The following is a 23,809-nucleotide window of genomic DNA, read 5'->3' on the forward strand; positions in this document are numbered from 1 at the left end:
ATGATGACTGTCATTTACACAGGTCCTTCTCTGCCTTTTTCCTAACTCATCCATAATCTTAAAAATTGCTCACAATGCAGTCTAAGGAAACTTGCTTACATATCATGCATTTTAGTGGGTTTTTTTCCTAACAAACCATTTCTATCCTTGATGCCCTGTGAAAAACAGTTCTAACTGACTTTTCTTCACATTAATAAATAGCATATGGCTGCAGTGGCAAAATGCAAAGCACATGTCGAAATTATCTGAGCATAAAATGCAACCTATGCAGACAGTTAAGATACATTTATGTAAATATATGTAAATAGCTATACATGAGATATAGGTATACATATATGTGTGCACATATATATATATATAATCCCAAAAGTAAAATGCATTTGATTATTCTCTACTGTTGTCCAGAAATTCCCGAGAAAGCTTCATATTATTCGTTTCAGATTGGTGCATGGAATTTTCATAGATCATAAACTGAACACTTTGTGACAGAGTGAATTAGGCTTTACTTTTATCATGTTTCACAGTTAAGTAAAACGAAGACCATTTGTATGTCCTAGCCATAGATCTATACTGTGAATTAAGTGAGAAGCCTACCTTATGACTGTCATCTGTACTGCTTCTGAACAAAATGTCAAAAACTAAATTCCAGCTTCATTATCTCTGTTGTCAGTTGCTTTTGAAACAGTTGACCTTGGCTGTCTCCTGGCAATTTTTTTCTCTTTTGGTTCTTCCCAGTATAATATTTGTCAGATCTTCTTCAATTTCTATATCCTTATCTTTCTTTCTTCCTAGGCTATTTCTTTATTGAATAAATAAATTTAACTAGTTTGTGCTTACCATTTACGTAGATGTCTGTCCAAAGCTTCTGCTATCCAAATAAAATCTCTGATATCTCTTTGAAAGTTGCCAACCAGACATTGAGATATCAAACTCTGTATATTAAAACAATACTTTTAATCTTCATCTGACTGTTCTAGTCTCTCTATATATAGCCTTGATATCTTTTGAAAGCATTCTTATCTTAACAGTTGCTCAAGCTCTTCATCTGGAAACCATCTTTCTCTAGACATGTATCTAGCTAGATATAGGCAATACATATAACTTGCAAACTCTCTGCAGAATATTACTGTCATAAGGAGTTTTTTTGTCCACTGTGAATCAAAAATGCTTGGTTTGCATCCTAATACTTTGAAATCAATTGCAGGAGCATCCATTCTTTGACCTTGCAATTTTCCTACTTCAGAAATCCTATCTGAAACAATGATAAGTTTTTTTTCATCCATCACTTCACCTACAACTGCACAAAGAAATATGTATTGCCCAGCATATGCCAGCAATTTTTTCACAGAAACAACTTTGTTCTGGAAACTCTTGACAACCTATCTTACTGCTTAACTCTTTCTGTACTGAAAGATCAAAGACCAGTTCCAGACAACACTGGGGTAATCTCTTCTCATTCTGTTGGCTTTGAGCAGTTCTGGCCTGCCCAAAGATAGGGTCGAGATGGTTTGTATGTGTGACCAAGCCCTTGGTACTAACTCACACATGACAAGTTAATAATACACAAAATTTGTATCCACATCTGATGTAACTGTGCCTTTCCAATTCCTCCATGCTGATTCAGCCCAGTGTCATGATACAAGATGGAATCAGTAATGAATATCTAAAAAAGAGATTCAGAGCAGCTCTGCAACTCCCTCACGTCATACCAGCAATATGAATATTTCTAACATCATTAATTCAAGCAGGTTTCTTAGGTCTTCTTTTAGGTCTTGATACTCAGTATCAAAATCCATAAGAAATCTTTACAAAGCCAATCATTGCATGAAAATAGGAAGAGAGAAACTGAGCGAACAAAATTAATTTGGGGTTGTTTTAGTCAATCTCTGTGACCTTGTGCTGAGAGGATTTAAATAGAATCTCAATAGACACCCAGGAGACACTGAATTAATGCTGGAATTCACCAGGGAGAGGTGGCAGTGTCCCTGAACTGTCCCTCAGGTGTGCAGACCTTGTAAGGTATCAGTTCTGCTTCAGAGCAAAAGCCATGCAGATGACACGGAAAGGAGGGTGCCTTAAACTAAATGGGTGGAAAGGGAATATGCTCGTGAGATCAGTTACTCCTGAAAGCAAATTTAAGAAACTGCATTTCTAATATTAGTGCGTTTCAGGCATTTTAGGTGTGGTTACTGACTTTTTAAGTGTGTTTACTCAGTTTTGAGCTAAAATGAAGTAAAACAGCCTTCAGCAACGATTTTTCTATCATGTGAGAAAGTGTTGATACAAAACTGATGAATGAAAGTATGAGTGTCTGAAGCAGTTACCACTCCCAGATATGTGCTCTGATCCTCTGTGGAGAAGTGGATTGTGTCTTCCACTGCTCTGCTGGAAGCATGCTGGGCTTCCCCTCTGGAGCATGGTGAAGCACTCCCGAGCCAGGAAGGGGAACCCGCTGGTGCAGCCTCGAGATCACTGGAGTCTTTGAGCAGGGTCCCTGTGGTACAGAGCTCTGTAAAAGGACTGATAATGCAATAATTCACCAAATCACACACTACCAATTGCAATACTGATTGAAGCTAACTGGTTGAGGTCAGTCTTTAATTGCATTACAAATTTACACTCTCTAAAGGAGTATGTGCTGTGCAATGATGAATTTGGCAGTCAGACAGCTACATTATTTTGTCATAACAAAGCATCTGAATGTAGACTTGCCTGCCTTTCTGTAGGAGAAGCAGGTGTATTTGTTTTATTCTGAGTGGTTTATGAAATGAATGTTGCCAAAGAGCTGAATTCATGCAGTATAGTCTCAGGTGAGTGTGGGTTAATCACAAGAGCCAGGGGAAATATATCTTTCTTAGGCAAAATCTCTTTCAGACATTTTCATTACATGAAGGCCTGTAGATTTGTAGATATAAGGCCAGGTGTGCACATGAAGAGCAAACTTAGGATGCCATTTTCAAAGAAGTTGAAGATGCTTAGGCGTCATTGAAATGCAGTTTGCAATTAATTAAACCTTCAGTAATTTTTGTTTTCCATAAATTAATATTTATTTTCTGTGTTGAAATAATAACAAGTACATTTCTTAAGTAAAATGCTTTGCTGTTAGGTGCAGGAGATGACAGAAGAAAACTTTAGTTAAACGCCATCAGAAAAATAATAATTTATCTACTTGTATATTTGTTTTTAACAGTTGTTCCAATTTTTGTTCAGCCTTTGAAGGACAAGCAAAATATTGAAATTAAGCTCCGTCTAGGAATAAAATAAAAATTAAAACCTCCAGTGATTGTTCTACAGGATACATTTTTGGAACATAGCTGATATTACTATTAATCTTTTCAGAAAATGGTGGGCCTTTTTTTCCCCCCACATTTTGATTATATTCTTCTCACAGATAGCTGTTCTTACTTGAGTTTATTTGTATCTCTTTTCATTTTAATATCCTTCTGTCCCAAGGGTTTCTCTGACAAGGTAAAAAAAAATAGCATTGGTAGGCTTCTGTGATTCAATATCTAGAGCATCACAAATCATGGTCATATCATGAAAGACATTTGAACTTTTCCTTAAGCCCCTTGGTTAAAAGAGGCTGCTTGGAAACCTGTCTGCTCTCTAATCCTTGGGAACATACATCAGTGAGCCAGAGACATGATCTATAAAAATTCTTGACGGAAAAAATAGATGTTTCATAAAAATAAGGTCTTGTGAAAGTAAAGGTGGAATTCATCCAGAGGGACTTTTTTTTTGGGCTATTGTTTGTGGCTATCAGAGGTTAAAGAGCTGACAGAAAAAAACTTCAAAACCAAACCACAAACATTCACAGTTGCCTTCCTTTTCCTTTAATACAGACATAATTTGGTTGTTTCAGCTTGAGTGCCCTCCTTCTTCACTCTGTGACAGCTGGGAGAAACATTATTAAAGTAAAAGGATTTGTGATTCTTCTTTTCATGATGTGGCTTGTAGCAAAGATGATTTGGAATGAAGCTCCCACAGAGACAAGCATGCAGGACAATCCCTCAGGAAGAGAGACTCATTTCTTGGTTATTTAGGTGTTTGGCTTTTTAAAGATTGCAAACAGGAAAATTAGACTCCAGTAATTTGCTTCAAATTTCACTTTAAACAGGTCTTTAAAACAAACTCATGTGTTAATATGGGAAATGATTGTATATCTTACTACACAAAGATTTTGCCTGTTGATTATAAAAAAAGAGAGACAGAGGGCTCCTGGGTGACTATTTGCTTATAATATTCATATGGTCATTATGTTATGATAAGAATTCTTTTTTTAATGCTGGAAAATGTGACTTTTATAACCAGCAGAAATTATATGTATCTATGTTAGAAAGGATAGTTAGGAAATCAATAAAAATGGAGAGAGGAGAAAATTCGGCATGAAAGCATGAGTGTTGGCAGTTTCCCCAGGATTATATTTTTTAAATACCTGTTGCTAATGAATGACAGATCATAGTGCAGCCTAGAGCGGGGCCAGGAAGGATGCACCACCACAATACCACTTGTGGCAATCTGTGGTAAGGTAGGCTGGGCAAACACGGCTTTAAAATCAACAGTGAAGAGTGTTGACCCTCCCTCTTGATATGCTTCAATGGAATTTTGATAAGTTTGGTGAAATGATCAGAACAATTTTAGAAAAAGTAACTTCTCATTGTATCCATCTAATGTGACACAGATATGTCACTTGTTCTATTAAATCTGAAACTAAAACTACTTTAATACAAAATATTTTCAAAATCTGGAGTTCCTTGGTGTTTACGTTGTTATTAAGAATTCCTTCATAGCTGTTAATTGATAATCAAAGTTACTACTGCAATTAGTGAAAAGTTGTTGAAAAGTCTGTTGGATGATGTCTCTACAATCTCATACATCAACTACATCCCCTAATCTAAGGGAAACTCTTCACTGACAGTGCCTGCTTTGTTGTATCTCACAGCTCCCAACCCACCCACCATTCGAGAAGAGCTCTGCACAGCCTCCTATGACACCATTACTGTGCACTGGACTTCAGATGATGAGTTCAGTGTGGTTTCTTATGAGCTGCAGTACACCATCTTCACTGGACAAGCCAACGTTGTTAGTGAGTATAAACCTTCTCTTTTCTTGTGAGTATAAACCTTCTTTTTCATAGAAACCTTATGGTTTCTATGAAAACCAAGTGTCGTTAAATATAAATCCTCCTATGTCAACAACAAAAGGACAAATTATTTTCTAGAAAGATTTAAAGCCAAAATTTTCAATCCAAACCAATAATGACTTTAAAAGCATCCCAAGTCCCTTTTTGCAGATGCAGCAAGTTCGAAGATCTCAGTTCCATTCTCTGTACTAGTCAGGCAGTGTGCAAATGGGAACCTGTGTTGAACTGGTCATTAGTTAGAACCGCAGCCCCATTGTCATTTATAGAAACTTGATATCTGGACCTTTGTCTGAAATACTGATTAAGTCCTTCCCTCTGATTTTTATTGTCTTCATGGCTACAAACCATAGGTCTCAGTGCACTGCAGGATAAGTCAGAAAACACCAGTGGAAAAACAATTTATAAAATAACTTGGTTTCATTTAAAATGAGATTAAGAAACATTATGTATTTTGTATTATAGCACATTTTTTATGGGTACACTCTCTGTTTTGAGTCTATGACTTTCTTTAATGTCCGAATTTACTTAATTAGATTTTGGATTGCTTTATTGTTTAATAACTACTCCTCACATAGAAAATATATATTGTCCAGTCTTAGGTCAGGAAGTCAATGTTTCTGGATTCAGTGTTCTACAATCATTAGGGTCATTGACTATGAATTTGGAGTAGTCATTCAGCTTCTTCCTGGTTGCTGTATATTTAATGGATGAGCTGACACAGACTTGTTTCATTAAACAAGGATTCTGAAATGAGCCAAATCAATGTGGAGTTTGTTCAAGTCAATACATATTTAGACAAGGAACTCATCGCCACAGGGGTTTGGTGTGTTTTTGAGTTCAAGAGATGCCTGGACAGATCATGGAAGAAAAATACACTGAGAGCAATGAAGTGCAATGAAGTTGCTCTGGAAGTGTCAGAGCTGTAAGTTGTTGATGCCTGGGAGAGCAAGGTGAGAAATGATCAGTGTATGCTTTCCCTGTTCCTTGAAACCTTTGTACACCCTCATGTTTCCCCACCATCAAATACCCTGGCCATGCACTGAGATAGATAGGCTTAGTTGTGAGACAGGGGAGAAATGTTTTTCTTCTTGCAAATTTTTTTGTAAGAAGAAAATTTGTTGAGATACTTTGATGAAAGTCAGTGCTGTGGGCATGTTTACATGCTTTATGTCAGTGGAAAAATGGTGGTGCATGCCAAGTTTGAGTAGTGAGCCAAAATCTCCCACTGACTCCTCTGTTACTGTGTGCACCTCGTCTTCTCCATCACTGAGCAGGGGTTTATTTTCCAAGCCATCTGAAAGGACATCTGAGGATTCATGGGCTGGCATTTTAATACCTTTTTTAAATAGCATACTGTGAATGTATTACAGTATTCAGGACTGAATTAAAAATGAAGATGGATTATTGAAAATTTGATGAATGTTTTGTCAAAACCCCCATTTAATATTTCCCTTAAGAGCCTGATTTTGAAGAACACACTGCAAAATTTAAGGCTGTTGGAAAGACCAAATAAACTTCAACACATGCTTCTACATCTGAGCAAGCTGGATAATAAAAATTCTAATAGTAATTTTTCAAAAATTGAAGCAAGGTAGATAAGGAAGGAAAACCTTCCCTGATAAATCACTACCAAGCAGAGATGACAATGATAAGCTGGTGTTGCTTGTTTTCTAGTTCATTTTTATCTATGGCTTTATGCTGTGCAAGTCGATTATTGGCATTATGTATGAACATGGCAGCAGCAAAAGATGTGCCATTTCCACAGCCTTGGGTTGTGGGATTTCATTCCTTGCTTACTAGTGAATAAATAACAAGGTATTTCTATTTTAGGCTGTAGTGCAGGTTTCCCATGTGGAGGTGAAAGCTTTGATCTGAAAAACCTATATCAATAAGTCTGCTTTCAGGGATGCACTATAATTTTCAAGCATAGCATGAGGTGCTCAGTATGCAGTCTGAACTTTCATATTATCATTTTGCAAAAATAGTTAATTAAAATTTTGAAGAGTAAACAAATTAACACTGTAAGAAACTTTGTTTACAAAATGCTCTGAAGACCATAAATGAAAGTAGAAAGAAACTAAAGAATGGCTTTTGGTTTTGGGGGGGTTTTTGGGTGGTATTTTTGTTTTTTATTTTGTTTTGTTTGGATTTTTGTTTTGGGGTATTTAACAAAGCCAGTTCTTATGCAAATATCCTGGTTTAATTGAAAGCTATAAGGTTAACCTAGATTAAATACGTGCATGTGTAAGTATATGTGAAAGGCCTTTCAAAATGTTGCAAAGCCTATTTTTAAATACCATTATTTAATATAGACTTGAACCCCTCCAATGGTGATCTTCTGGCCAACACGTTACAAATCTGCCTGGGTTTCTAAAATATGAGATTCTCCCAGGTCATTCCAAATTACACTGGTATTGGAGATTTACCCACTAACATCACGGAATCATAGGACCACTTAGGTTGGAAAAGGCCCCTAAGATAATTGAGTTCATCCATTAACTTAACACTGCCAAGTCCACCACTAAAATGTGGCCCTAAATGTCACATCCACATGACTTTTGAATCCCTCCAGGAATGGTGACACCACCACTTCCCTGGACAGTCTGTTCCAACGCTGGACCAGCCTTTCCATGAAAAAATTTTTTCTTAATATCCAATCTAAACCTCCCCTGGTACAGCTTGAGACTGTTTCTTCTTGCCCTGTCAATCCCATCCTCATTTTTCTTAGAACACTGCTTGGATGTTTATTCACTTTGTTACGTTCTATTCTTGATCCTGCAGAAGGATTTAGCATCACACCTGTTACAAATGGCTTTCCAAGGCTGTTCTTAGACTATCACAGTGTACCTTGGTAGTGCTGTTGAACACAGAGAGCTGCTCTCACTGTAAGTGGCATTAACAGGTGTTGCACTGCAGCCTTCAAGTTTTGATGAAGATAGGTTTGTGTTTTGGGGTTTTTTTAATCCTGTTTTAGATTTGGGGTTAGCACAAATTTCTTCATATTTATGGCATACACATGCTGCTGCACATAACTGTATTTTTATTTCTCTGTCATATCCCAAAAATTTCCATTGGTATTGTGTGTTGCATATAGCAGATAATGTAAACAGGTTCATAGATTGGCTTCAGTTCTGTGGGTTTTTAGCTATGAATTAGTCACCAGGGAATAGTTCAAGTAGTGCATTAAACCAACAAGCTTTTTCCCTCGAGACAATAAGAATCACTTTGCATACATACCCACCTACCGTGCTAATGGAGGCTGTTATTTTGGAATGTTTCTTAAACCACATAGCCAGCCTGACTGCACTTTCCACTCACAGTACATTTCCCCCACCAGAGGCATATATCATCCAGAGATTGCTAAGAATTCAGTAACAAAAACAAGCAATACTATGTTTTTTTAGTATATTTTCTATCCAACATAATCAACTATATTCTTTTTTATTAACTGAAAAATTGGAAAGTTAACATTTGATGGCCAAGGTCCAAATAGAGTATTTCATTTGAGTTCTATTTCATACAGGAAAGATTATTTCCAAATGTGGCCACACTTCTTGGCTATTGAATGCTTGGCAGACCTGCTCTGTGCATAAGAGCAATACGGAACTCTAGATTAAGTAGGCTTTTACTAAAGCAGTTGTTCTCAGAGTTATACCATTTGTACATTTGCATTTCTGAGAGGCAGCTAATCACCTGCAATCTGAATAGGTAAAAGCTTCTAAAATTACTTTGTCACAAGCTAACTAATGTGCATTATAATTTCTTTACCCCATTTCAATAGATTTTGAAGCATTCATTGAGTATGCCCTTTCTTAACATCATAGATTTGTTAAAGTCTGTTTCTGGATGGTTCAAATTTTTCTCTAGCTCTGATAAAAGATTCTTCAGGAAAATATATCTCTCCCTTCTAGATGAAGAGCAGCAAATTATTCTCTTACCTGGTGAAAGAAATCAGGGATAATTAGTTATACAGTCTAATTTCTAAAAAATCACTCTGTGAAGGATGCAGTGTACTACTGTCAGAACCTTTTCATGTTACAGGACTTCTCTTTCTTTGAGAAAGGATAAAAGTTTTTGGAAGGACCTGAGACAATTAGGAGCCCAAACTTCCATGAAAAATAGTGAATTTATGAGTCACCAAATCATTTTTTTAATATTCTAGACTTTACCTGTTTCTGGAAGTTTTATTTTAATAAAAACAGATTCCTTCAGAAACAGTCTTCAGATTTCTACTAGAGATTTTAGTGATTTTAGAGATTTTTACTTAATCTAGAATATTTAATGGCACAAAAGCAAATTTGAGATAAAACCAGGAAAATTTCTGCATCTTTAAAAATATAAAAATACTGTATTTCTTTAAAAAATTCAATGTGGTTTTCAGAAATTCTGCATATATTTTTTTTCAGATGGTAATGGAGAGTAGGAGTGGAGAGCTATCAGTTACTTTCACCTACCTTATTTGCTCTACCAATTTGAATTGGTAATAGTTTATTTAAATAAAACATTTTACAATAATTAAAATACTCAAGAGATTACATAACCTTCCCATGACTTTTGTGGTCCTTTTCCAGTTTTCAAGAAAATATTTTATTAAAATCTATCAGTGTAAATTTTAGGAGGATTTACACCTTGGGATTTTTCCCATCTGTTTTTTAAAGTGCATCAACAGCCAACACCAGGGAAATAGCTTTACAAATTATTACCTCCAGACTCTGAGAAACTTGTTTTGAAAACTCACACATCCTGTATGGACATCACTGTGCTCACTGCACCATTCCAGGATGTAATTTAAATTCTCTACATTTTTGTAGGCTACAGTTTTAAAATACATTGTTTTACCATCTGCATAACCCTGTAAAAAGCCCTGGGTTTTTGAAACAAGAAACCTGAATGCAGCCTGGATTAGGAGTGGGTACAATAGGAGACCCTTGGCTCCTGCTGTTGCACCAGTGAGGAGATGTGTACTTTTCCACTTCACCTGCTGCCACCGGCAGGGAACGGAGAGGGCAAACACTTCCCCTGGATCCCAGTGTGATCAGGCTGCTTGTTCATTTCCCTGAACTTCCTTAATCATATTCTTTTGTATTCAGAGAAGAAAGGCTGCCCTGACAGGGCATAACTGGAGACAAATTCCTTTGATGCAGCGACAAATTATTCTTTCATACGTAAATGCTTAACTTGGCTGCTACAAGTAACTATTCACCCTTTTGAAGGAGTTTGGACTTGTAGTTTGGCATCATCAATACTTCATTCCCAGGATGTTTGAATCAAAGTACAATTTAAAGCCTGTTACCAAAGAGCTGACAGTCAGAAAGCAGAAGAACATATCACTGAGTCCTTTGGTGCAGAGGCAAGAGCTGAGCTTTTTAAGACAGCAAGGATTGTCAAGTAAAGTAACCGAGTCAGTCACTGCACATCCAGCATTTATTGCACATCAGTAGTCTGGGATGCCTAAGAGTGGAAGGACAAAGAAAAGAAACCTAAGATGTATTCTGTCATGAAAGAGGATAGAGCTTTCCTCTAGAACATGAGTCAGGTCAAACAGGAGGTTTCTGGCTCTCTCTATTGACTGTGCAAAGTGTTTAGGGTAGGTAAGGCCTTCAGTGATTATTGAACGTGTATAAATCCACATAGCCAGGAGGAGGGAATGAACTCGAGAGGAGACTCATAGCAATGCAACACTTTACTGTCCTTTATATACTTATTTGGATCAAAGTTTTATACTTTGTTAAGGAGCAATCGGCCTCTGGAGGGTATCGTAAAAAGTGTAATGAAGGTCTTAAAAATGTGCCAATTAGAGAATTATAGTGAGTAATACAAAACTACAGTTTCTAGATGAGTTTGCAAAACTCTGGGCATTTCTGTGTCTGCATAATGGTCAGTTTATATATGGCTTATACATACCACAGAACTTGCTTTCAAAGTGTGGTTGTGGTTGGAGAAGACACTTCTAGGACCACAGTCTGTGTCCATCCCACTGATTGTCATATGTTATTTGGCATCTCATCAGAGGTATCTTAGTTAAAGACTCCTTAATCTTACTGAATTTCTTTTAAATCCAGTGCTTTGTTTCATTTTTTCTTATTTTCACATACCTTAATTTATTTTGCAATAGCATCTATGAGTCCAGTAACGGATGGTCTCAATGCAAAATCACTGTGGTAGTTCAGGTACAGAAGTGTGCAATTGATATCTGTGGCAAACTGGGAAAAGATGAGATTTCCTCTGAGTAGTCTGTGAAATATGTCAGGAAGCTTCTTCCTTTATTTTCTTTCTTTCTCATAGAAAACTCATTCACACACAGCCTAAAAATATAAATATAATTTGGTGTGTATGGCTCAGTGAGAGAAGACATGGACAGATGTTGCTTTAAGGAGTTCACTACAAGTGCTGGTGGAGTTACCATGGGGTATAAAGTAGGGTTCTTTTTCTTCATGAGAAAGGCAAATAATTGTTCTATACAATCATATATATATATATGTATGTATGTATGTATGTATGTATATAAAATTATCTACAGATGGGTGACTCATCTCACGTCATTTTAGATACCTAAAATTTGAGATCTCACCTATGTTGATCACCTAGGCTTCCTCTGTGGACAAGAAAAGAGAGGCATTTGCAGTTGGTAGGATGTTCACAGCTGGGAAAGTGAAAGAAACTACTAACTGATTTCTTCCTTTCCTCAGAGCACAGAAAAATAGGCTCAGCATTTTGTAGCTCTTCATCAGGTGGCAAGATAGAATGAATCCAACCTGAAACTGTGCCACAATTCCCCATTTGCACAGCAGGATGAATCTCTGTTCTGCCTGCCTCTCAAAAATACTTTGTAATGTAAGAGAATTTTGAGACACAAACATCATAATACTTAGACTGAAATCTGGAATTTAAATTCTGTTTCTAATGATCTTTTGTTATGAAAAGCATACGTCACATTAGAAAGGAATCTCACAGTATGGCCGTGAATTGTCTATGAGTCTGCAAACCTGTATCACAGATCTCCTTTCAAGTTTTGTAACCAGTAGCCTTTACATTTTATTTTACACAAAGTTTTGGTATTGTCTGATATGAAGAGCTGAATTACTACTGAGTTCTAAAAGATTGTCTTCGTTAGTGGTTTGCTGTTAGAACATTCGTTAAAAGCTGAAAGCTGTCTGCCAACAAGCTGCATAACAACAACTTCCATAATGTGTTCTATGCCCAGTAAAGACAGAGGCCAAGAAGTCTGTCAGTCTTTCTCTGTTCCATTTTCCAGCCTTACATATGTGAACACATGCATACACTTCCACTTGCATCTATCTATTTCTGGCTGTAAAACCATATAAAATGTTGTGAATAGATATACTCTTCATAAATGTTAAATTTTTTCTTTATGTAAACATCTATAATAAGAGGTTGGGGGATCCATTAGACCAGGAGCTGTTCCAAATGTACAGTGATGGGTGATTGACTGCCATTGCATTTATATCACAGTAGGAAAAACTTGCAAAGATTAAAAAGTTCACTTTAATAGGGTATTTTCCTGATTTGTTTATGATATTGGTACTGCCTTATTTTGCTTACTTCCTGTGTGTTATACTTCTGTGGTAGGCATCAAATGTAATCCAAATATAAACCAAAAAGGTTTATAAATGGAAGATTTTCCAGCTCTTTCCCAGCTGGCATCTCAGCATGAGGACATAAATCAAAAAGTTGCATCCATTAAATTTACTGGCTTAGATTACTTTCTGGCAAAGTCTGAAGTACAAGAGCCAAGGGTTTCCCTGAAGCCCATGCTCTACCCTGTTTGGCCTCCCATGATTTGCTTCAGATTCTGAAGAATGCATACCTGGGGACTGTCAGCAAAGGTGCCTCCACAGCCCTCCTGGCTTTACTGCTCACGTTCGTTTTCTGAGGTTTAAACTGAGTTCATTAATCCAAACAGTAGATTGATGGGATCTCCATAATCCTCCAGTTCTTAAGCAATAAAGAATGCCTTGTGCTGGGATATGAAAAATCTCAGACTGCTAGTGTCTCCACTGAGCCATTTCTTAAATGCCCACTTTTTATGGTTCACTTCACAGAGCAAGAATTTAAAAGGTACCTTGGCTGCAGGTTGATAAAATGAATTAGTGGCTTTAAGTAGTGGCTCAGTAAACGTAACAACACTTTAAAAGGTACAGAAGCAAAGTTCATGTTGGTCGTTGGGTGCCTGGGAATGCTCTAAATGTCCCTCTGTGTGTTTTGTGTGCCATGACTGATGTGCTCTGTTCAAAATTGCAGGTTTATGCAACTCAGCCGACAGCTGGATGATTGTTCCTAATATCAAACAAAACCACTACACAGTGCACGGGTTACAGAGTGGCACGAAGTACATCTTCATTGTCAAGGCCATTAATCAGGCTGGCAGCCGCAGCAGCGAGCCTGGCAAGCTCAAGACAAACAGTGAGTAACACAAAATCAGGATGCACGGAGTCTTCTCCTTTCTGGCCTTCCTTTTTAGGTCAGATCTTTGGGAAATACAAGAGGACAGAGACATTCAACTCTTTTAAAGTGCTTTCCAAAATTACAGCTACTTATTTAACATAATTCAAGATCGCCTTAGTCTTCTGTAGTGTAGAAAATATGTTGGGGGTTTTATTTTTAGAGATATATCTGTAGTCTGGTCACAGGAAATATCATATAGGAATGAAGACATTATATGTGAAATGGTTGAAAATAGCCTTTTGTGGTTTCCTCTTTATTCTTTTTCCTCTACAAACCAAAAACTTTTCTTATGTTTGCAGTAAAACATTTTATTTTTGTGTCGTGTTCATAAGATAATTACTAGTCTAATTTTATCCTCCAAAATTATCTCTTTTTTCGGACATTGGAAAACTTAGCTTCAACCCCCTCATTTTTTTAATTGAGTTCAGCAAGGTGATAGACTAGTCAAAGATCCCACTTCAAAAAAACAATGGTTACTCAAATTATTAGCAGATGTAGAATAGCATAGACTAGTTTTCAGCTGTTTTTTCCTCTTGCCCAAGCTAATACTTCACTCATGTAGTCATCATGGGCAGTTCTGAGGGCTGCAAAGAAAACACTGGGATTTGTGCACCTTCTGAAACCTGCTTATTGTAGGGGAGAGTGATAGTGAGTGGTGCAAGAAGGAGTCTGAAGAGAATGGCATATACACCTTTCTGGTTTCCTCCTGTTTGCTATTAACCTGTGTGATGTGACCAGACACAATTTAGTACAGAGACATCGCTCAGATACTGCTCCAGCACACAAGGGCTACTAAGCAGTTGGAAAGGCAGGCAGGAGGTTATGTTACTGCTGTCAGGTAGTAAGAAATGATCCCCAAATAATTTGCAATGGGTTCATTCTATGTTTGGTCATAATATGCAGCTAAATGCACATTGCAAGAGTAGATAGCCCTGAACAGTCTACATCTTATTTTAAGTACATGTGCCAGTGCCTCACACAGGCTTCATGAGAGATCTAATTTAAATTTTCTGTGCATGCCATTAAATCTTCTGATTACATGTTTTTCCCCTTGGTATGAAAGACAGTAAGAAGAGAAAAGTGCTTTGCTGGACCACTTGTGGAGTTGTACTTTTCTAGTTGTCTCTTGGTGGAGGTAAATGATCATTCTTCTTCCTGACACAATGAGCAAGTCTGTCAGAATTGTGGTGGGCTTTATATATCTACAAGGTTTGGTTTACCAAAAAGCTTCCTGTTATTGTCTACAAACCTTGTGCTACACCGAAGATACTTGCCAAGAGCAACAGCCTGAGTAATGTTATTGCACCATATTATTTGGACCAAGTTACAGTTCACTTCCTTCCTGTTAATGCACAGTATCCAGCACCACATGGGCATCCTTCCAAAGCAATCCTGAATTGTTGACTGTGCTTGTTGCAAAAAAAGCTGTCAGTGAACAAAGAGACAAGTCTAGTTCTTATTTTCAAACTCATTTTGTGGGATTTGAAAACATACTTTTTGTAGAAATGATGGAGATGTTATTATGAATCTTGGCCCCTAGAGAATTAATAGAATACAAGTTATTCTAAATCTAATATGCTGTGAAAAAAGCAACCCTCAGACCTTTATTAGCATGTATATTGGTTTCAATTACATGCAAGAATTAGAGTATTCTGGTTACCTCTAGGTCAGAGATAATGGACATGATGATTATGCAGGCTCTTTTCAGGGATTATCGACACAGGGAAGTTAGTGCACAATGAAGTTGACAGTAAACTGACAATGCAATAGAAACTAGCTATTGCAGGGAGCAGGATAGGTTAGTCTGTCTCAAGAATGCTTGAGAGGAGGAAATTAATATGGTTATGTAATCCTGTGGGCTTCTTAGAGGCTTGCTAATCCACTCTCCTTCTAAAAATCAAAGCCAAACCATTCTGCTGTCATCTCTGCATCTCTAGGTCAGCCATTTAAACTGGACCCCAAATCTGCTCATAGAAAATTGAAAGTGTCTCATGATAACTTGACGGTGGAACGGGATGAAACATCATCCAAAAAGAGTCACACACCAGAGCGATTCACGAGCCAAGGGAGCTATGGAGTAGCTGGCAACGTGTTCATCGACAGCGGGCGGCACTACTGGGAAGTGGTTATTAGCGGGAGCACATGGTACGTATATAAAAATATATGTGGAAAGAATCACTAGTTCCCACCACACAGGTGCTGGCACAGTTTCTCTGACAGAGACCAGTAGCGGAGACATCAGGAACAGTATATGAGCAGGCCAAGCATGTATTTTCAAATAGTTTGTCAGACGAGTTTCCCAATGTCCAGCACTTTTGGACTCCAGAAATAAATCTGTCAGATTATGCATCTTTGTATTTAGCAGCTTTCACAGGACTTTTACTCCACAGCTGGGGTTGGTTGTTTTTTTGAACCCACATACAGTATTTATTAAGACTTTTTTTAATTTGAGGGATCAAAAACTTTCATCTTGTTTACATAGAGATAACTTTATAAATGTGATCATGTCTCTACTAAATGTAAAAGATTTTCTGTCCTTCATGATGAAAAAATTAAATAAAACTGAGGACAACTTGATGATCCAGTTTAACAGGGGCAGAGGTCAGACTTGCTTTTGGGAAGGGGACATGAAGTAGCAGAGCTGTAGGTCTGTGCCCCGGGGAATGAAGCACGGGGCAGGAAACAGAAGACTGCTTTCCTTCGCTTCTGAATGATCCTCTGTGTCACACAGAGGTGTATTTCAGAGGGCCTTTAGTCAATGGAAGAGATGTTATCCTTTGGTATTCAAAGACACCATGATGAAAGTTAATGGAGTGGAAAATCAGTGGGGTCTTCAGGTATTTCCCACCGTCTCAAAGAAGCAAAATGCTGTTTGTCTGTGCCAGTCCTAAGGGATGGGGAAAAAAGTCTTATGACAGATTAATCTCTGTCGGTTGAAAGTCCAACAAATACTTCAGTGTCTCTAGAACGTGAGGAACTTTTACATTTCTGTTATATATCACATATCAGGTATTTTTCCTCAGTATCCTTTAATGAGAATATTTTCACAATCCTTCTGCTCTGCACATCTTGCCATAAATTATGGTTTGCAGAGCAAATGTCTTCACCTACGGTTGCTTAACTTGGCCTGAAACCCAGTCTCAAAAATGTTCATTTGAATCTGAAAACCACACCAACATCTGGCAAAACATATTTGAAAATGGCAAAATGGGGGCGGGGGGGGAGATGTTTAATGTGTCCTTTGATGTTTACTCTTGCATTCCTTCTTCAGGGCCACATATTAAAGGAGCAAGGAGAGATCAGATTAGCTGACAGATAGCAGTGTATTTTAAAATCAATGAATTCCTCTGTATCCATATGTTGGAAATGGAAATTTGATGTCCAGTGATTTAAAACCTGAGTTGCTGAGTATTCAACAGTCTTCCTTTTCAATACCAGAGGGAAGCCCTCAAAAAAATTGCCGTAGCTGCCAAACCAGAAATAATACTATGAGTTTCCCTGACCTCTCAGACCCAAAAGAGAGATAGAGAAAAGCATTAATTAGGCCTGTGCAGATGTTGTGGTGAAACGTTGTTTAATTAGAGCTTAACTCACAGCAGTAAAAGGTGGGGGCATTCCAGCAAGTCCTCTGGGCTAACACTTGACTTCACTGAGAAAAAATGGCAGGAAGCATTTCTTTCCTTGAGATGTTCTTTCGTCTTGCAGGTATGCTATTGGTATTTCCTACAAGTCAGCACCGAAGCACGAGTGGATTGGAAAGAATTCTGCCTCCTGGGTGCTTTGCCGCTGCAACAACACGTGGGTGGTGCGGCACAACAGCAAAGAAATCCCCATTGAGCCCGCGCCTCACCTCCGGCGGGTCGGCATTTTGCTGGACTACGACAACGGTTCCCTTGCCTTTTATGATGCTTTGAACTCCCTACACCTTTACACTTTTGACATTACATTTGGCCAGCCAGTGTGCCCCACGTTCACGGTGTGGAATAAATGTTTGACCATTATAACTGGCTTGCCTATCCCCGACCACCTAGACTCCTCCGAGCAGCTGGCGTGACTGCTAAAAGCCAAAAGGTAGGACAGCACATCTTCCCAGGGCGGCCAGGTGGGGCCACCAGGAGCTCACCCAGAGCTGGAGGATCCATGTGGCATCCCAGACAATGCTGCCAAATTTGGGCACAACTGACAAGGAGAGAAAACCTCTTCCTGTGTATTTTGTACTGAAGGACAAGAAGTGGCTTCAATAATACCTTAGAACTTTTTTTTTTTTCAGTTGGTTTTGTTTGGTTGGTTTTGTATTTCATCTCTTACAGGAAGATTTATAAATTATTTATAAAAATGGAAAAAAAAAAGAGAAAAGTGAAAGCCTAGTATGGACATCGGGGAAATGACTTCTTGTTTTTTTGTGGGGGGTTTTTTGCACATTGGTGGTCCTGTTAATTAAAGTTTCATCAGCCTTTTGAATAATTTTATTTTACAGTGGATAATAGAAGAAAATTGGAAAGATAAAAACTGCGGAGTGGACAAGTCAGTATACTGCAGGTTTTACTTGTACCAACATAAGTGGTCTCATTACCAGTCTTGTTGAGTGTGAGAACTCTCAATTTCTACTTTGCACATGGGAATGTGCAGACCAAAAGAACAAAAATAAGCAAGCGAGGAAGTGGAGCTCGCCAACACAGCAAAAGAATAAAGTTTAATTTACTTCTGTTCACAGGGCAATGCTCTCTCTGTTCATAAAAAACATGTGGAGTATCTCCTAGAAATGTGAGTGGATAAATCATCTGGTGATTTATTTTATTGATGGCAATATTCCCATCCACCAGTGCTTCACTTTCTTCTTTGGGAAACATTATAGAATCACTGAGGATGTGGAAGACCAATACAATCTGTGAGAATCAGCAGCACTGGAGGAGAACAGCCAATGCAAGGTCTGACTGTAGACTAATTTGATAAAGCACGGCATCATTTAAAGATTGATTGTAATAGAAGATGTCACAATTCTGATGGCAGACATGTGAATGCTTATTGCTGATTTTACAAGGTTCAACATAGCAAGCCCAGCCAACAACTCGGAAGTGAGACATGCGCCACTTTACCATTGGTTTTAAATTAAATACAAATGTTTCATTGTCATACACTGTGTAGTGTCTATAACAAAGCAAGGAAATCTGTTTTGCATGTGCTGTATGGAGAAACACTGCAGCTGGAGTTTGCTCATAGTTATCATTGTCCCAGGTTGTTTGGGAAAGCACAGTTCACTTTGTGAATGAAAAGTAAAGGGTAAGCTTTTAGCAGCAGTAGAAATCTGCATAGGGAGACCCTATGTTCATCCTGGTGTTGGTAGAAGAGCTTCAGTGAAGGCAATAGAGGTTCTATGTACTTTATCTCAGAGCTGAATCAGGTGCATTTTTTTTTCTCTTTCCCTTTACAGATAAAAGCTTTTTGTAATTATTGCAATGCTTATGTATAAATGATCATTTTGGGAGATGATTCAGGCATATGACAACTTTAAAAGAATGGTTTTATTACAGTGTTTTGCTGTTACTATGCAAGTGGTGAATATCTGCCTGTGTAGAGAAAAGATAAATTGAATATCAGCTTTAAAGATTTGCTCAGTAATTTATAACCATGCTTTAGGTGTCTTTTGACAAAGATGCCTTAATGCACTTTGTTCACTATTGGGTCCAAAATAAAACGGTCCCAAGCTCAGCTTCAGATTTTTTAAATACTGATTCTCCAGGTACAAAGCTCTACTACAGTTTGCCTTATGATTATATAAAAAAAATATGAAAAAGATGAGGAGAATATGCACGTCTGTTTGTTTGTTTGGGATTTTTTTTCATAGAAAATAAATTCCTTTCCATGTATCTGATTTCTCTTTACATGCCCTGCTAACTGCTGAATTAAATGGAGAAAAATATGGCAGTACATTGCTGATACCATGGCTTTCAGCTGGGCAACATCCCATAGTTCACAGGTAGGAGCCACTGATCTTTCCCAAGTAGACATAAAAAGGCAAAGTGTGTATATACAGTGAACCTCACTGTTTATCATAGTGTCATTAATAATCAAGAAGTGTATAACCTCAAAAATTAAAAAGTAAATCAGTCCCCAAGCATCACATTTTAAAACTGAGTACAATGCTACTGGTACAGTCTGATATACAATGCCCAGATGATCTGACCTGGAATGTTTGGGAGCTAGCTGAGGTCGTATGAAAATTTTTTAAATTAATTGACAGAAGATGTCTGATGCAAAGCAGTGTTAAAAGGATGCATGAAGAAAGGACTTTTATTCTACGGTTATTGCCAAGTTTCTGCCTAAAAGGAAAGAGTGAATTACCAAAGTACATGTAGCAAGGCTGTGTATCTTCTCTTTTGCAAGAAATATTAGATCTAGAAGCTGATTTCAGTAGTGGATAAACTGAAAATACTGCTCAGTGTTTGGTTATACAATGTTGGCAGAGACTGAGCTGGATGGAAATAATACCATGAATTTGGAGAGGTCCCAAATGATTTCACAAATTTTCATTGTAAAGATAGAGCATGAGTCTAAAGACAGATTGTGGTTTTGGCCAGTGGAAAAAGGATGGTCTTTTATCTACAGACCTTGCTGTATCATCTTTATTTTAACACAGAATACTTCATTTGGAGCTAAGCCACATTTCTCCAATGTCCTATTAACTCAGTCAGTACTCTTTGTTCATATATGTTTGTGTATATATGTACACATATGTATGGGTATACACACACCAGCATATGCACAAATATAGTGTGTAATTTGTGTATACACACACATATACGTTTGTAATATGTATATACACATACAAAGTGACAGCAGTTAGTCAGGTGTTCCTTTTTTCCTTGTTTCTTGGAAAATTTCGTATTCTGTATGACAATGAGGAAACAAGTTTGCTATGAATAGTATTCTTCTGGACGTTTTTTAACAAACAAAATCTGTTTATTTTACAATACGTGATTCAATGCCTGATTAATCAATAAAAACTTCCATTTGAAAATGTAGCTTCTGTGGTCTGTGGCATTTTGCATGGTCCATAGTAATGAGTTGAAACCTGGGGGGAGCAAGTAATCCTTGTATAAAAACAAAATATGGTACTTAATGTAGCATGTGGTCTTAGATGAGGATTTTTCCCTTTATTTGAAAGTTTTGTGACTAGGAATGAGGTAACATTGTATAATGCTATGTTTAACAAATGCAGATTTTTGAGGAATAATCTGCTGAGATGCAAGCAATGAAAGTAGTAGATGAAGCCTGTGTTGGTATAATGATTGTTTCAAAAGTGTACTTAAATCCCAGTTTGGGGTTCAGCAGAATTAGAGCAACAATAACACAATCTCTTTGGAAGACAGTAGCAGCTCAGAGTAGTGTTGAGCTTGAGGAAATGGAAGGGTGGGGGACTGTTTGTCTCTGAGACCAGATAAGATTTTCCATGTGTTTGACTTTTATGTGTTAATGCACACCTAATAGGAAAAAAAAAGTTCTGAAATGGGCTATATGTCATAAATTATTTAGTAGACTGTCTCCAGTCTACTGTATTTTCCCATTGTTGGCTTTCAGAGAGCAATAAAGTTGCTGCTTTTTCTGCCATTAGTTTATTTTTTATGAGTTTTGGGTATCCCATTTTTCAATTGCTCAACAAAGAGACTCTCAGTTAGCAGAGGGTCCCAAAGGTAGGAAGCATAAAAGTCTCTCTGGTCTGGGTACATTGTGAAAAGCAGGAAATCTGTGAGTACAGGTGAAAACACATTTTTCCTTATTTTAGTAATAGTAGGTCACTAAACACCAGTGTGCATCAACTGTTTTAGTCCCGTGTCTTAATTGCAAACATTATATTCTTTACACAGTAGAAAATGCAACAGGATACTATTGAGAGCACAAATTAAAATGTCAGCTCATTAACCAGTTGTTTTTGAGATGTCCAGCCTTTATAGCACCATGAAGGACTGTAGGAGATTCCATTAAAATATTATTTAATAATACAGTAAATATTTCTTTTTAATTGTTCCTATAGAACAGATATCTAGTCGTTAGCAGATTCTGCTTTTAGCTGCAGCAGCACAATTTTCAGATAAGCCTGTGAAACAAAACAAAATGAGCATTGCTAGTGGCTCTCATCTGTGTCACCAAAACTGAGGGTATTCATTTCATTTGGAAATGCTGTTTTAGTTTGTGTTTGAGGAGTGAAGAAGAGCTGACCCACACAGGAAGTGCACAGCAGGACCTCAGTAACTGGCCAGGGCACACCTGGCTTGAAGGCCTTCAGTGGGCAGCTTTGGGAAGCTGGTGATAAACAAAAATGTGCACAAGTTGCTATGTACGTGATCTACCATTTCTGATGTATTTTCACATACTGGTCTTTGCAATAGTGGAAATGTGTCTTGAGGTAGAGGGATGTAAAATGCAGTATTGTCCTGTCTTACTGAGTTGCTTGCCCATATAGAAATGAGCACAATGTTTTTGTCTTCTCCACATGAGGAAAATCCCACTCACTTCGAAGTGCTGATGTTGAGCTATTTGTATTTAATATGCTTTCTGAAATTAAAGAAACCCTCTTTACATTTTAACTATTCATTTAGCACTCAATATAGTAAAAAATTGAGACTAAAGAACAGTGATGTTAACAATGGTTTCAGTGTGGGCTAGACTCTTGGTTTGGACTGTGACGTTTAGGGAATCTGTGTGCATAAATCAAATCTCTGTGCCAGAACAGATTAAATTGTCATTCGTGTGGGAGTTGAACATTGCAGGTGCAAGTGTCTTCTTCTGAGGTAGGCTTTTGCATTAACTCCACTCTTTGAGTGGAATATTCTGTTTCTTTAATTTTTTTTAATTGGTTTTCTGATTCAAATGCAGGCCCAGTTAATGAGACTGTAAATAATACAATCATTCATCATGTTACTAATTTTGGCCAGCCCTGCCATATCACGTGCCTCTCGCAGGTCGCTGAACACCTCAGCTGCAATCATAACCTTTACAACCTCACATCCAACGTGAGGACTGATGCTTAAGATAATGTGTAACTTTCCCAGGTGGGATTCATCTTGCTTTGAGAAGGAACTCCAGTACAAAGCATACTCCCAGTTAAAGGTGAGGGACATATATTGCACAAGGGTGATATAGGAAAGATATGGGCTAGAAAACCATCACTGATGAGGCTGCTCTGGTTTAGAAGTGCAACAATATATTAGGAAGTCGTGAAGTCTTCTACTACAGTGTGATAACAGTGGCATTATTGCTGCTGCCTGAGAGAGGAATGGAGTAGCAAAAGAGGGAGTTCTGGAGCAGTGCTGAGAGAGATCATTCAGAGTGACAGGGCAGCAGAAAACCTGCCACCACTGCCTTCCTTGGCACCATGCTGCAGCTCTGCAAAGCCTGCACCTATTCATCCTTTTGTTCCAGCTCAGCCTCAACCCACATTCCCAAATGACAGGAAAAATAATATTGCAATTCCATATTTGAAAGCCTAACCTGAATAAAAGCAGCAGGGCAGGGATGACAGCCCCAGGCCTTGATCCTCCTTTATTCACCCAGATTTTTACATCTGCTGACTTCAAAGGAGATAGTCCTGATTTACACAGAGGTAGGTTCAAGCCCATGAATCTTCACTTTCCAAAGAGCCAGACCCAAGTGAAGCAGGAGCCCCTGTGAGAACAGCTCAGACTTCCCAGTAAATCATGTCTTTGGAGAAAGCACTTTAGCTGCTAGCAAAACTGCAGTTTCTCATGAGCTGTTTCCCAAGGCCAGCACAGGTGTGTTTTAAAATGTCTGGTTCCTCTAAAATGTATGGCTCAGTAACATTCTTCTTGGGTGAATTGTTCAGGCAATGCTTTGCTGTTTCCTCCAAGTGTGGGAACAATTCTCTTAGCAGGTGCTGTGTTACTTTTATAAAATCTTGAGATACACAAGTTATTATATAATGCTCTAGCATAAGACTATTGTTCTTGGACTTCCATTTAAAAAGGGATAATAGCTAAAAAGTTTAGAAGTCTCCTTCCTTTAACTGTCCTAATTTATATAGTTATTTGAATTCATTGAGATACTTCCTCTTAAGGAATAGCACCTCATTTCTTGTTAATACACACGGATAGAGAGTAATTAGAACTATTCCTGAAAATTATGAACCCTTACAATGGTTTATAATCAAGCCTTTAAAAGGCAGCAAATGGAGGCTTTGTGTTT

At 37.8% G+C, this 23,809-nt stretch overlaps 1 protein-coding gene across 5 annotated transcripts in view; it reads left to right on the plus strand.

Moving 5' to 3' along the window:
* Positions 1-20,631, plus strand: part of MID1 (midline 1) — a 236,795-nt gene extending 216,164 nt beyond the window's left edge. For 4 of the 5 annotated variants that reach the window (XM_064407720.1, XM_064407719.1, XM_064407718.1 and 1 more), the window contains exons 7-10: positions 4,943-5,086; positions 13,406-13,567; positions 15,547-15,754; positions 17,315-20,631. In XM_064407720.1, coding sequence (XP_064263790.1) covers positions 4,943-5,086; positions 13,406-13,567; positions 15,547-15,754; positions 17,315-17,663 — 863 coding nt within the window. In that variant the 3' untranslated portion in view covers positions 17,664-20,631. The remainder of the gene's footprint in view (positions 1-4,942; positions 5,087-13,405; positions 13,568-15,546; positions 15,755-17,314) is intronic. The other variant, XM_064407722.1, reaches the window with a different exon arrangement.
* Positions 20,632-23,809: the final 3,178 nt, after the last annotated feature.

This window comes from Passer domesticus, chromosome 2 (genome assembly GCF_036417665.1).
Source record: "Passer domesticus isolate bPasDom1 chromosome 2, bPasDom1.hap1, whole genome shotgun sequence".
Classification (NCBI taxonomy): domain Eukaryota; kingdom Metazoa; phylum Chordata; class Aves; order Passeriformes; family Passeridae; genus Passer; species Passer domesticus.